A 13,163-nucleotide genomic window follows, 5' to 3' on the forward strand; every position below is an offset into this window, starting at 1 on the left:
GATTAATTGTATTTGCCTTGGCAGTGAAGGAAGGAGCAGTGTCCTAAAGTCAGCCTGTGGAATTCCCTCCTCAGGAGGTGTAGGGGTGCATATTGGAAGAAAGTGTCACAACCAGCTGACATCCAAGAGATGCAGTGATGGCACAGGCAGGGCCAAGATGCCCCAGCTGTCGAAGCGCTTCTGGTTCATCTCAGGAAGCAGTGAAAGACCCAACTTTGTGTTACAGATGGGGGATTTACTCCCTTTGGGAAACAAGCAATTGGCTGATACCAGTTCATACCCAGAATTACAGCTGTAGTCTGTTGATTTAAAAAAACAAAACCACCCCCCCCCAACCCAACAAATGCAAACCATCATACTGAACTGACACAGATATTTTGCATCTTTCTGGGTTCTGCATGTGAGGATGTATACATTTATCCTGAGTGGGGGGTGACTAAGCAAGTGCTTTTGCTAGGAAAGTCTCTGCTTGGATTTATTCACATTTCTTCAGTGTCTGTTGATATTTTTTTATATAAACATTGCTATAATGGAACTTTATTTCCCTTGGCTGTGAATATAAGGAGAAATGTGTCTACAAGGAGCAGAAAGGTTAAGTGAGAGTGGCAGAGAGTTAAATGTTGTGCCTGGTTGTCTGCATAAAGGATATGGTATCAAGCCAGTGTATGATGCAAATATATATGCAAAAAAAAAAAAAAATCACATCATCCAGTCAAAAACCTCAAGCTTATTTTGACTTGAGTTTCTAATGTTATTTTATGAGAACTGGCAAATCTCTTCCTTTTTTTTAATTGTAAATGTCTTGTTTCAAGCTGTCTGGAAACTCAGCAGGAGTTGGTGAGTTCTTTTGCTCATCTCTTACTCATCCCACATGTTTTAACCTGAAAGTTTGCCTAGGGGTAGCACTCTACAACCTTGTAACTGTCTGATTTCAGCAAGGTGAAGCTGAAGTGGATAAAGCACCAACAGCCACTTGTGACATACTGTTATTTTTTTTTTTTCCTGAAAAAAAAACTAGTTTGTCAAGAATGGGGTACTCCTGCCCCACCTGAAGAGGAAGGAATAAATCTGCCTGCTCAGCTTTTCTCCCGGTTCCTTTCTCCCTGCTCCCCTGAAGAGTCTCACATTTCTCCAGAGACCTGTTTGCACATGGGCAAACATCAGGCTTCCTGTGTACTTTCTCTACTAGAATTTTCTCATTACAGAATTTTTTAAGCCCTTTACAGACATTTTAGGCAAGCTTCAAATAAATTGAATGAAATACTACACCATCTGGTTCAGGGGGGACAGAGAGCTGATGGTGTATGCACCTGCTTTATAAATTTCTCTGTTGAAATTAGGTACAGTAGAAACAGGCTTTTCCCAGCAGTTTTGGTTCTGCTTGGAGATGCTTTACTGACACCTCCTCTGGTATTAGAGTAGTATATCCATGTTTGTAACTTCCCAGACAAGTGATCGTGCTGAGCAACAATTTAAATGCTTATTTTATAGTAAGACACGCTGCAAAGCACCATTCTTTATGTGTACTTGTGCCCTGTAGATTCAGACTCGCTGTGTCCGTGGTGTCACATCTCCCTTTAGTTCGTCTGCAGCTGGAGGTTTTACATAATGGATTATTGTCAGCCTTGGTAAAATAACCCCAGGAGTGTGAACAATAAAAGTTCTGTGAACTTGGCTATATACTTTAAAGCAGTTGCTACTTCATGGAGCTGCTGAGATGGGTTTGTGGTAACATCCACTGCAGTGCCTGTTCCCTGTGGTTATGCTCTTCTAAAGGGAGTGCCAGAAAGCTTCCCATCCATGGAGGAAAAGATCTGTAACTTCCAGGAATCAAGAGTTGCGAGTGGTTCAGTAGAGATTTCTCTCTCTCACTTGCTTTGGTGAAGCCTCAAGTTGTGCTGAGAAGCATGCAGAAGGGTGGAGAAAATATAAACTGCAATGCACTGCACGTCACTAAGCACTGCTGCAAGACTCAAGGTGCCTGCAGAGTGAGTCTGAAAGGGACCCTGCCCCGGGCTGTGTGCAGGAGCCCCAGGGCTGCCTGTGCTGGTGTCACCACGACCTCGTGCATCACAGGGCTCAGCAGAAGGGCTCAAAAGCCCCTGTACCCCTTGATGTACCTGATGGGTTTTTTTCCTGGGAGGAGGAGCTTGTCTGTCAGAGACTGACCCACATAAATGAGTCATAAGTCATGCGTGGGGTTTTTTTTGGCATCCTTTACAGGGTTGCATTATCCATGGAGCCCTGGGGTGATGTGGTCTGGTTGGGAGCTCAGTCAGGAGAGGTGTGGGAGCAGTGCAGCACCCAGAGTGGGATGAGCCTGTGTTGGAATGTGCTTCGTGTGAGATAAAATGTTAGTGTAGTGTTACCAACCACAGCACTTAAATCACAGCGTGCATCTTAAAACGGACTTTGCCAGGGTTGTTACTTTTTTACTCTTACAAGAACACAAATACCAAAGAGCAGTTTGCCATGAGCATACACTTGTGGTTCATAACCAATTGCATTTGGTGTCTCTTAATGTGAATTATGGCTGTGGAGAGATACAAAGCGAGGTTTTTGAAACCTTGAAAATGTTTTAATTAGTAGCCTAGAAAAGGTAAGCTCTGCATCTCTCAAGGCAATTCAATCCACGGCACAAATATTTTAAAACTTTATAAAATCTTTTAAATTTTTATGCAGTGTATTTTGAGATTTACACAGTGATGCTTTCCTGAAGCAATGCTCTTGACTTAAATTTGCATGCTTGCTTAGTAATCCACGTTCAGTTTGTCCTCATGGGAATGCTGAATTTGCACCTTGTTAAAGAATGCCATATCCCACTTTTATGAATTAGCTTCTCGGGTGTTTTGTCTCGTGCTGTGTGCCTGTGACTCAGTTTCAGTGTCTCTGGCTACAGTAATCTCACAGTTGCCGTTTCTTTGAAATTTTGTAGTTTTGTTCCAATTCTTTCAACTGACTAAACATCACATAAAGGCATCTTGGTACTATAAAACCATTCCTTAGTGCAGTTCTCTGATATGACACCTGTTTTCCATTACTTGAGATGCGTCTAGAAGGTAAGTTGAAAAATTAAAATTGTTCCTTTGATAGAAAAGGACATGGAAGTCTTAAGGTTATAAAATCGAGTAAATGTCACAGACCAATTTTGCATAAAACTCAGTAGATATTAGAGGTATCCTTGTTACTGTAGATTTCAGTATGTTAGGGCTGTAATTATTTTACTGGAAAGCTGGCACTTCTCTTTTTACAGGCATAAGGGCTTGCTGAGACCCTCTTACATCTAACTCTGCATGCAAACCCAACAGCATTAAACACCTTTGTAAGTGCTGATGTTACCTGGGTTCTGTTGGCTTCCTTCATAGTGACTTCTGTAAGAAAATTGAAAATTTATTTTACGAGGACTGTGATATGGGTGGTGCATTCTTAAATTCTGGCATTAAGAGCAGATTTTGAAACACTTCTGTAGGAATTCCCTTCACTGTGCAGTTTCATATGTAAATGCTATGGTCAAGCTAAGAAATACATGGAAGGGTGTGTAAAAAGAATACGTTTTCCTTTTTTTTTTTTTTACTATATTAATTTTCTTGTAAGGACTAGAGTAAGTTCAGTGTAAACATAATTAAGCATAAGGTGCGTCAAGGTAAAAAAGGAGAGCAAAGAAAAGAATTAGAACCAAAAATGTCTTACTCATTTTTTCCTCAGAAGATTTTTCTTATTCTTTCTTCTGCTCAACAGAGTCTTACCTTGCACAGGTAAGATGCAGCTGGCTGCATTCATACAGGTTTTTCCTGTACAGTGAATAAAATGGTGCAGTTGGGAAAGCTCTTCTTGTGTGGCTTTTTGGTAATTTCCAAATGCTTAAAACACTAAAGAAAAGACACAAAAAAAAAAATCTTTCTCCCCCTGGGGGAATCAGTCCAGTAAGGACTGGTAGTTTGTTCTTGGTGACCTGCAGGTGGTTATTACTGTTGTAATGTGCTTAAAGCATTTGAAGCTGCAGGTGTGTCCCATACACATCAGCAGGTGTGTAAAATCCTATCTGCTGCATCACACCTCAGCAGAGGGCTTGGCTGAACTGAGCCCATGGCAAGGTTTTCAAATCTGCTCACTGGTACCAGGGCAGAGTTTGAAGAAGCCCATCCTTCTGCAGCATTCTCCACCCGAGTTTGATATGCACGTGATTATGGGCTCCGAGGGCACAGGAAAGAAAGGTTTTGCAGAATCCGTGTCAGCTTTTGTAGCATGACTAGGTAGGTGTAAAAGGAGAAGTTTGCTTCACACTGGGGTCTTTGAGGCGCAAATGTAACTTCTAAATGCCTTTTGGGAGAGAAAGGGATTCAGTTTGGTTCTTACTTCTCTGTACCATTTGCTTATAAGGGTTTGCTTGACCTCCCAGCGTAGCCTTTCTCCTTTTGCAATTCACCATAAGGATTTCTACTGGTTTTCTTCTTGCTAATGCAAAATTCTTGCTTCAGTAATGCCCCAGCTTGGAGCAGTACACTGGTATTAACTACAGCCTGGCCATGATTGAGCAGCTGTAATTCCCAGTCCTGCCAGGTGAGATGTGGTTGTGACAGGTATTGGAATCTCTGGAGCACAACCAAAACTTTACACTATTTTCCTCAGCACATCTTGTTACCCCCACCAGCCTGGATTGCAAACTGACTACCTGTACAGTTATTTTTCTTCCCTATGAGAGCTACAGCCTGTAGATTTGTGATTATTAATCCATTGGTGTGATGGCTGATTAACTGGGTACTAACTTGGAACAAAGTTTTCATGTCTTTTTAATAATTTCAGCAGAAACTGTTGCCAGAGCTGCTTCAGTTTGTGTTACTTGCACTGTCCCCTCAGTGGAGATGAAAATCTCATTTCCATCTCTTCCAGTCATCTTCCTGCTAGATCCACCTGGCAAACAAAGAAGCAAAAGCAGTGGTTTGTGTTCTCTGGAGAACAAAAGTGATTTTTGGAGAGCACGTTACTCCCCTTAAAATACATTCTCCAGTTTTCTTATTATTAAATTCAGCATAGTATCCTTGTTAGCTGATAGCACACCTTGTTGTGCTGTAGGTCATGCATTCTTCAGTACCAAACATTTGGTGTCGGAAGCAACATTCTTCTGGCATTTCAGGTCTATTTTCCTTGACTTTTTAAAGCGATTCCTTTTTCCTGTCAGGGCTTGCTTGGCCTTCTGGAATGCACTGTCCCTACTTCAACAAACGAAAACAACCACCAGAAAACCAAAACTACGAAAAAAACCCGCTCCAGTTGCAGAATGTATAGTCTGTGTAACTTGCACACTATTTTCAGAAAACTGCAGAGATGCTTGTCTCAGTTTAGAAGTTCTTTCCCCTGTTTTCCAATCAGTTACTCTCTGATGGCTTCATTTACTACTGATTTATTATTCTAGGAGTTTACCAGCAGCCATGACTCAGACTCCTACAGATCAAGACACTCTTAACCAGCCTTAAATCTATCATTCACATAGGGGGTAGTGCTGGTTTTAGTGCTCCATATTAATGATTGACCAACCTTTTCCTGGGCTAACTTTGATCTCCGATTCAAAATAACCTTCCTGCATCCAGGTGATACTGTCTTTTTACAACTTAATCTGTGCTCCAGATGAGAGCTTCCTATATGACCTTGATTTTCAGGAATCTGTGATGTTTGCTTGAGCAGCATTCAGCAAAGCCACAAGCTAGATAGCAAGCATTAAATCCACGTGCCACTTTTTTTTTTTTTTTTTTAATCTGCTGCACATGGAAGTGGTTTTGGTTTGTGCTGGGTTTTAGAGGGGAGGCTTTTCTCCTAAACTTCCCATCACTGTGGATAGCCTCTGGTAGCAATTCTGTTTAGATTATAGGGATTTGTATAAAAGACTTTTCGTTACCCTGATGGAATTTCTCTGTGGGATACCTGTGGGTTATCTTCCCTGGATTTCAATTTGCTGTCAACTTGGGATAAATTAGGTTAGCTGTTGAAAGCTTTAAGAGGTTTAGGCTTGCTGGCAGCTCCTGCTTTGTTTTACCAACTCCCCTCTCTCTATCTTGGGAGCGTTTTTCTCAATATAGGGAAGCCTTGCTCTAGTGCCACCCTTCATGAACCAACTTAAAATCCAGGTAGAACATGTGCTAAGCCAGCAGCAGTGGGGTGGCACTGCTCAGGGTCTCACTGTACAGCTTGACTGGGCTGCTTTGGAGATGCCTGCACAGCTCTGCACATCGCAGTGTTTGGCACAAGGGGCGAGCGTGGCCAGTGCTCCCTCCCCCAGCTCTGCTTACTCATTTAAAAGGAGGAGATTATGGATTATCTCCAAGCTGTCTTGAAAGCCCTGTCTGTTAGGATGTGATGTGTATATGGCAAATGTTTAATTTGGTCCAGTTTAGCAGGGCACATCCCCACGCTGCTCTGGATCTGCAGCTGTATCCTTCAATTCTTTAAACCTGGTTTTATTTACCAATTTGTTTTACCCTTAGGTCAAATTTACACCAGTAGCTCAGCGAACACAGACTATGGGAGAAGCTTACAAGCAGCTGCAGTGGTTTAAGTTTTTATGGTGTGACTGCCTACATTTTTTTTCTCATGGAAAATACAGAGGAAAAATCATCTGGGTATTAAATACATGGTTTGTTCAACCCAGCCTGACTTGACATAGACCAGAGAACCCCTTCTGCCAGCAGAAACTTAACCTGGACAATTCCTGGGCTGTTCCTGTCTGGGTAGTGCCATTTCATTGAAACTACTGAAAGCAGAGGTATAGAAAATGAGATCTGTATGGGAAAGAAGCAAACACTTTCACAGACACTGGAAACTGTGAAGGGCTTATGCAAAGGAAAGGGGTAGTTCAGACAATGCAGCAAGGTTTTTTGCATTTTTTTATGTTAATTTCCCATCTAAAATCGAGGCAGTGAAGTTGATTTTACTTAATCACATTATTATAATTTATTGAGGCAATGTTTTCAAAGTTAACTCTTTGAAGTATCTTTCATGGTTGCTTAGACATAGCTAGTTACATATCTAGGCTGTTGTGCTGTTTAATTCTCTGCTTATTATGATCTAATAAGTTTACGTTTTTTAATCTTTCAAGCATTCTTAAAGTGGATGGCAAAGTAAGTAGATCAGATGTGTCAGAAACTCGTATTTTAAAGTTTGCATTAGACGTAATTAATTTGTATTATAGCAACAGTAGAAAACGCAGATTATATGTTCATATTATTTTCCTTTGCTTTCAAAAAAATAATTCTCTAACCATTACATTTGAGTCTGAATTAATTTCAGCACAGAGCTGTAGAAAACTTGCATTTAACAAATGTGATGGAAAGCTTCTGCAGATGACACTGTTCCAGCGTATTTTTCCTGTTGTTCCATCCTGAAAATGAAATCAGAGTGGAGAAGGTAACTGGGTAAAATTGCCAGGTTGCAGCTTCCTAAGGAGCCAGCCTGAACCATCACAGCTTGAAAAATTTCTTGTTTAGGGAAATCATTGGACTTTAGTCTCCTGGTGAAATGTGGATCTAAGCTGAACTTTTTGCAGATTTTCAGCACAACTCTGATCTTTAGCAGCAGAAAGTAGAGCAGGTTCTCTGATGGGAATAGTACATTTGAAGTAATTTTAGGGACCTGTCCTGCACTGAACATGCCACTTCCTTGCATGTCCCTAAAATGGTGCTTCAAGATTTCTGTCTTTCTGCTGTGCTTGTACTGACTGTTCCTCCTATTTGTCCAAATTCCAACTTCAGCATTAGTTTACTGGAATAATTTGTCCCTGTTTTCAGACGTCCCATGATTCTAGAGAGATGTAACCTATCTGCTCTTAACTGCAGAGTAAATACGATCATCCACAAAACACCTTTTTTTTTAAAAAAAAAAAAAAAAGAGTATGTACTGGACTATTCTTTTCTGTGATTTTCAGTCCAGCATGTTTGCTCTCTCCACTTTGTTAGAGCTGTTGCCAAGTCCTTGGGACTGTGCCACTTCCCTCGGAGAAAACTCTGCAATGCTTTAATTAGATTACGTTCTCTCTCATTCACCTTACTCCTGATTTGTGTGTGTATCTGTGGCAGATTTGGAAATAAAACTAGTAAGAGTTTAACGTGACACACAGAGGAAGTGTACAGATGTAAAAACTGTCCTTTTTTTTTTTTTTTTTTGTCTGCCTGCATGATTATCTAAAACTAATCGTAGATTTTTCTGAGGAACAAAATACCACATCGATTTCCAGTTTGAAGTGCTCATGAAGCTGAGTTCTGTAGTAGATTACCCCTTCTGTCAGGACATATTTGGAAAAATAGCTTATCTTCTTTCTACCCCAAATTTCTCTTTATGTCCTCTCTTGCTAAGACTAGTCTGGATCGTAGGCCCAGAGGGAGAAATAGGCATGTTTTAAACGTCAGAATTACTGCAGAGTTCTTAGTTTGGCCCAGATATCTGTATTTTAAATGAAAAGGCTCTGATGTGCCAGGTACACTTCAGCCAACCTTGCTAATTTTATGGGAACAGCTGTTCTGTCCTTCAGGCTACTGTCAATCTCTGATTTACTCAAACGTTGTCCTAGCAGGTTAAGACAAATAATAGCAACAAAGCTAAAAAATGAGATTGTTCTTTGTTGTTAATCCAAGCTTCTTTCAAGCTGTGTCTTGCTTAAGTGACTGCTGGTTCCATGCTTTTTTCCAGTTGTGTCTCTTTCATCACTAGTTCCAGCATCCTTGACACACTGAGCTCTTGAATGCTTTCCTCTCCTGGCCTGGTTTTCAGTTTCTGTGAGGTGTGTCTCAGATGGTTTCAGCTTCCTACCAGAAGCCTGATCAGCAGTAGGTGATGTGTCCTGGCCCTCCAGGAAGTCATACAGGCAGATAGTGTTGATGTTCACAATCTGCTCCACCATCTTAGTGGGCTGAGTTCCCCCTTTGGAGAATCCACACAGAATTCCTCAGTACATATGAACTCACCTGCAGCTTCGGCTTTGAACCTGTAAGTTACCAGTGCTAGCTCATTTTTATCCCAGGTTTTTGATACCCAGAATTTCAGCTGAAGAAACCTAAGAAACATTACAATCAACCATCTATGCTTATTTAAGCCTAATTGTGAGGTAGCAGGCTTTTGTTATCTCTTCAAAGACTCATCTGCTGTTTTCTTACAGAATAAGGTGACTGATGTTTTTACAGGTCCGGATGGTTCCTATTTTGTCTGGAAGAAGAACGGACAAACGATGAAGGCGTGCATCATGGAGCAGTCTCACGTGCTTCTTGATGGCAGAGTGCATGTTCTGAGCTGGGTGAAAGATTCAGTGTCAGAAAACACAGAGTACACGTGTTCATTCGTCTCAAAAGTTGGGAATGCGACATCGGAAGTGCTGATCACCATGGAAGATAAAGGTAGGCTTGTTTCCAACATATGCCGGGTTTGGCCTGAGCTTGGTATGAGCAGACTTCTGTAATGCTTACCCATAAAATGTGCATATCTGAAGATAACTCTTGCCTGCTGTATTGTTACCCACTTTGGTTGTACATGAAAAGGTTTTAGAGCCATAAAAACTCCTCCTTCCACCCCCTCCCACAAAGGACTAACCTGTAAATTAGCAGTTATGATCTAGATATTAAACCAAAACCTGCTAAACTAATGACATTGAAAGTTAGATGAGTTACAAATAGATACTCTGCTGGAACTCTACATGGTGAAGTACAAAACTTATTTCATAAGGACTTAAGGAAGTCAGACAGTAAAGAGAAACCTCCGATATCCAGGATTTTTAAAAAATCAGATTTGTAAACCACCTGTAGTTGGGTGAGGTCAGTCCTCACTGCTCTGTTTGGACACACACTAAGCAGGAGGGCAACTAGCTAACTTCAGCAACTGTGCAAGATTTTTGGGTATCCAAACTGCCTACTGCACCTAGCTCTTGAGAACTTATCCAGGGCTGGAGAAGTTCTGAATAATCTTTTTAAAAAGACAGCAGGAGTGTGGATTTTATTGGCAAGGTGAAGGAAGACATGGCTCTGTAATCATCCCATGTACAATTCTCAGACAGTGCTGGTCAGGATGCATGGACCAAAGACTTTGATACCTGGAGAAGTGCAATCAGTGAACATGCCACGATGATGCAAAACTGGAGGAGAACATGGGTAAGAATTTTTGGAAAAGGTATCCCCTACAGTGCTCTCTACATGAGGCACAGCAGTCCCAATTTTATAAACTGCCTCTCACACTTCTGCAGCTGAATGTATTGATAAAACAAAATGATTAGTGTTCCTGTACGTCATCATTGTGACCCTCTGTGCAGTAAAACCTGCTCTGTGAAATTCCCTGCAGTTATGTCAGCTTGTTCTTTCAGTCCACTAACCAAGTGCTCATCAGTCAGTAGTCCTCTTCCTGCCCAAAACAGTAAATCTGTATACTGAGTATAGTAGATTAATTTCAGCACATCTGTGGACTAATTGGATTGCAGAGACTACTGGACTTCATAAATGGTATTGTCCATTTAAAGGAAAATAGCCCATATCCAGCTATTAACTTTTTTTTTTTCCCAACAGTTAAAACAAAGATTACTTTTGAAAACTTTGGATATGACATGTGGAACAGTTAGCACAGGCAGCCTTTAAGCTCCATTTTAATTTTTAAAGTAATATTAACACATCATTCTGAAATTTTTCTTCAGGAGACCTGCAACAAGAAAAACAGCCTCTAATGGACAAAGGCATGAACAGGCTAGAAGGAGAAATGTATGCAAGTTAAGAGTACCTGGTACTCTTATTATTACAGCATTTGGAGATGTCTTTGCAGGTGTTAGTGCTGGCATTAAAACTGATATTCAAGAGAATCAACTCAAGCGTGAAGTGGAAGGGGATATTCTTACTGCACCAAAGTAACAAAGTTAGTTACATGCTGCAAGAAAGGCCACCCATCCCATGCTGGAACTCTCTCTGGTTTTTCCGATGCCAGCTATTCCAGCTTAATGAAGGACAAAAGTAGTCTCACTAAGACTTGTGCTGCTCAAACAATATATGATGTGCATCTTCTGCTTTGAGTTCATTAAACAAGCCAGTTAATTTTGACCTTGAGTATCTTGGCATATGACTTAGGAATTTAAGATGTGGATCACATTTGTTTAAAGGCATTTCAACTTGTACACTTATTTCCTTCTGTTTCCCCTCACACTCTGTTGCCAGGGTTTTGAAGAGCATTCCTTTCTGGGGTCAGCAGCTTGGATCTGTTCACGTGCATTTCCTTGGGTAGCTGTGCTGGCTTTGGCTGGGGTAGAGTTAATTTTCTTCAGAGTCTAGTATGGGCCTGTATTTCAGATTTGTGCTGAACACAGGGTTGATAACACAGACATGTTTTTGTTATTGCTGAGCAGGGCTTACATAGAGCCAAGGCCTTTTCTGCTTTTCATACTGCTACACTGGGGAGGGAATCTGGGGGTGCATGAGAGGCTGGGAGGAGACACAGCTAGGACAGGTGACCCAAACTGTCCCAAGGAATATTCCAGACTAGGTGACATCCTGCTCAGTATATAAAGTGGGAGGAATGAGGAAGGGGGGACATTTGGAGTGATGGTGTTTGTCTTCGAGTAACTGTTACAGGGCCCTGCCCTCCTGGAGGTGGCTGAACACCCACCTGTCCATGGGCAGCAGTTAATGCATTCCTTGGTTTGCTCTGCTTGTGTGCAAAGCTTTTGCTTTCCCTGTTAAACTTTATCTCAACCCGTGAGTTTTCTAACTTTTACCCTTCCACTTCTCTCCCAGATCCCTCTGTGAGTGACTGAGAGGTTGTGTGGTGCTTGGCTGGGGTTGAAACCATGAGAGTAATAAAGTTTCTGTACCAAATAAAGAAGTTCTGAGTAATGCTTAAAATACAGACAGATTACCAAGTATCCTAGTGTAAGCAGACTCTTTAGTTTTTGCAAATTGTTCTTCTATATTTGAGATAACTGTGGTAGCTTAAAGAAATTCTACACTGAATGAATTCGAAGACTCTTCCTAGTGATCAACTGCAGCTTGAAAATATGAGGACCCACACAATCCACAGTGAAACCGTTTTCCTGCGTTGCTTTTTGTCCTTCTGCATCTAACAAACACAAATCTGAGGTATAATTCAAGCTTTCTGTATTATCATCTCAGCGGTTTTCAACGGCTGGAAGCAAATAAGATGCCAGCTGATAACCAGTCCACTGGGGACAGCTGCTCCTAGCAAGAGCAGAAAGCTTCACAGTTACTCCTAAGTTATCCCCTAGCTGCTAAGATTTAAATTAGATTGTTTCCCACACTTAGGAAAGCATTCTCCTCACACTAAGACTTGAATGACCCTTTTTCTTTTTTTTTTTTCACATGCTAGGTGAAGATTCTTGTGTATTCCCTGTTTTTCTTAATCATTTTCTCTATTTTTCACAGTGGCAGTCATAAATGAATGCTGATAAATTAATCTGACACTAATGTTCAGAGATAATTTTTTCCCCATTTTGTGTTCCCGGGACAACTATAAATACACTTTTCCTTGAATTGCCTCTCCTCCATTTGTTCAATAGATTTGGAGCAGGCAAGTTTAGTTCTGTGGTGCTGAGTGGGAAGGTAAAGCTTTGTAAGACTGAGGTCAGAATTAGAGACGACATAGCTAAGCTTTGCTTTGTTACAGCAGCAAATTACTGCCAAGTAGTAAAAAAATTTCTGGATTTTTTGCTTAGCTCAATTTTGTGGAAAAAAAAATAAATCTGTGTAACAGGATTAGTGAACACAGCTGTGACACCTTATAGTGAATTTTTTTGCTACTCTCTGAGAACAGGAAGTAACTCCCTCAGATTTTGAACAAGCTGTAGTATTTCCAAAGCGACTTTTTATGTTCTTCTGCAGTAAGACAAAGAAGAAAACATCGTCAAAAAAACAATTTCTTTCTCCAACTGGTCCCCATTCCATGCAATGACCAGGTTTAGCAGTTTCACAGTTGTAGGTGTATATCAAAGTGGCACAAGTATAAATGCATGAATCACAGCTTACCTCTGGATCAAGGATACATGCTGGCCCAAACCAGCTTTTGTCACTGGGACCTTCCACCCCTAATTTCCATTTAAGCTTAGAAGAAACTAATACAAAAAGATCATCATCATAACCAGTGACCAACTGAGCATTTCAGCAGAAGGCTGCCTCCCCTTGTCGATGTTCTTCCTCAAA

At 41.0% G+C, this 13,163-nt stretch overlaps 1 protein-coding gene across 5 annotated transcripts in view; it reads left to right on the forward strand.

The window, feature by feature from the left end:
• Positions 1 to 11,856, forward strand: part of SEMA4D (semaphorin 4D) — a 96,639-nt gene extending 84,783 nt beyond the window's left edge. For 3 of the 5 annotated variants that reach the window (XM_027742638.2, XM_027742641.2, XM_027742642.2), the window contains 3 exons: positions 9,168 to 9,377; positions 10,027 to 10,124; positions 10,658 to 11,856. In XM_027742638.2, coding sequence (XP_027598439.1) covers positions 9,168 to 9,377; positions 10,027 to 10,124; positions 10,658 to 10,687 — 338 coding nt within the window. In that variant the 3' untranslated portion in view covers positions 10,688 to 11,856. Of the gene's footprint in view, positions 1 to 812; positions 838 to 7,090; positions 7,113 to 9,167; positions 9,378 to 10,026; positions 10,125 to 10,657 lie in introns of those variants that run through there. The other 2 variants (XM_039380356.1, XM_027742639.2) reach the window with 2 other exon arrangements.
• The last annotated feature ends 1,307 nt before the right edge of the window (positions 11,857 to 13,163 follow it).

This window comes from Pipra filicauda, unplaced genomic scaffold, assembly GCF_003945595.2.
Source record: "Pipra filicauda isolate LSUMZ 115617 unplaced genomic scaffold, ASM394559v2 scaffold107_size2268652_pilon, whole genome shotgun sequence".
Classification (NCBI taxonomy): Eukaryota; Metazoa; Chordata; class Aves; order Passeriformes; family Pipridae; genus Pipra; species Pipra filicauda.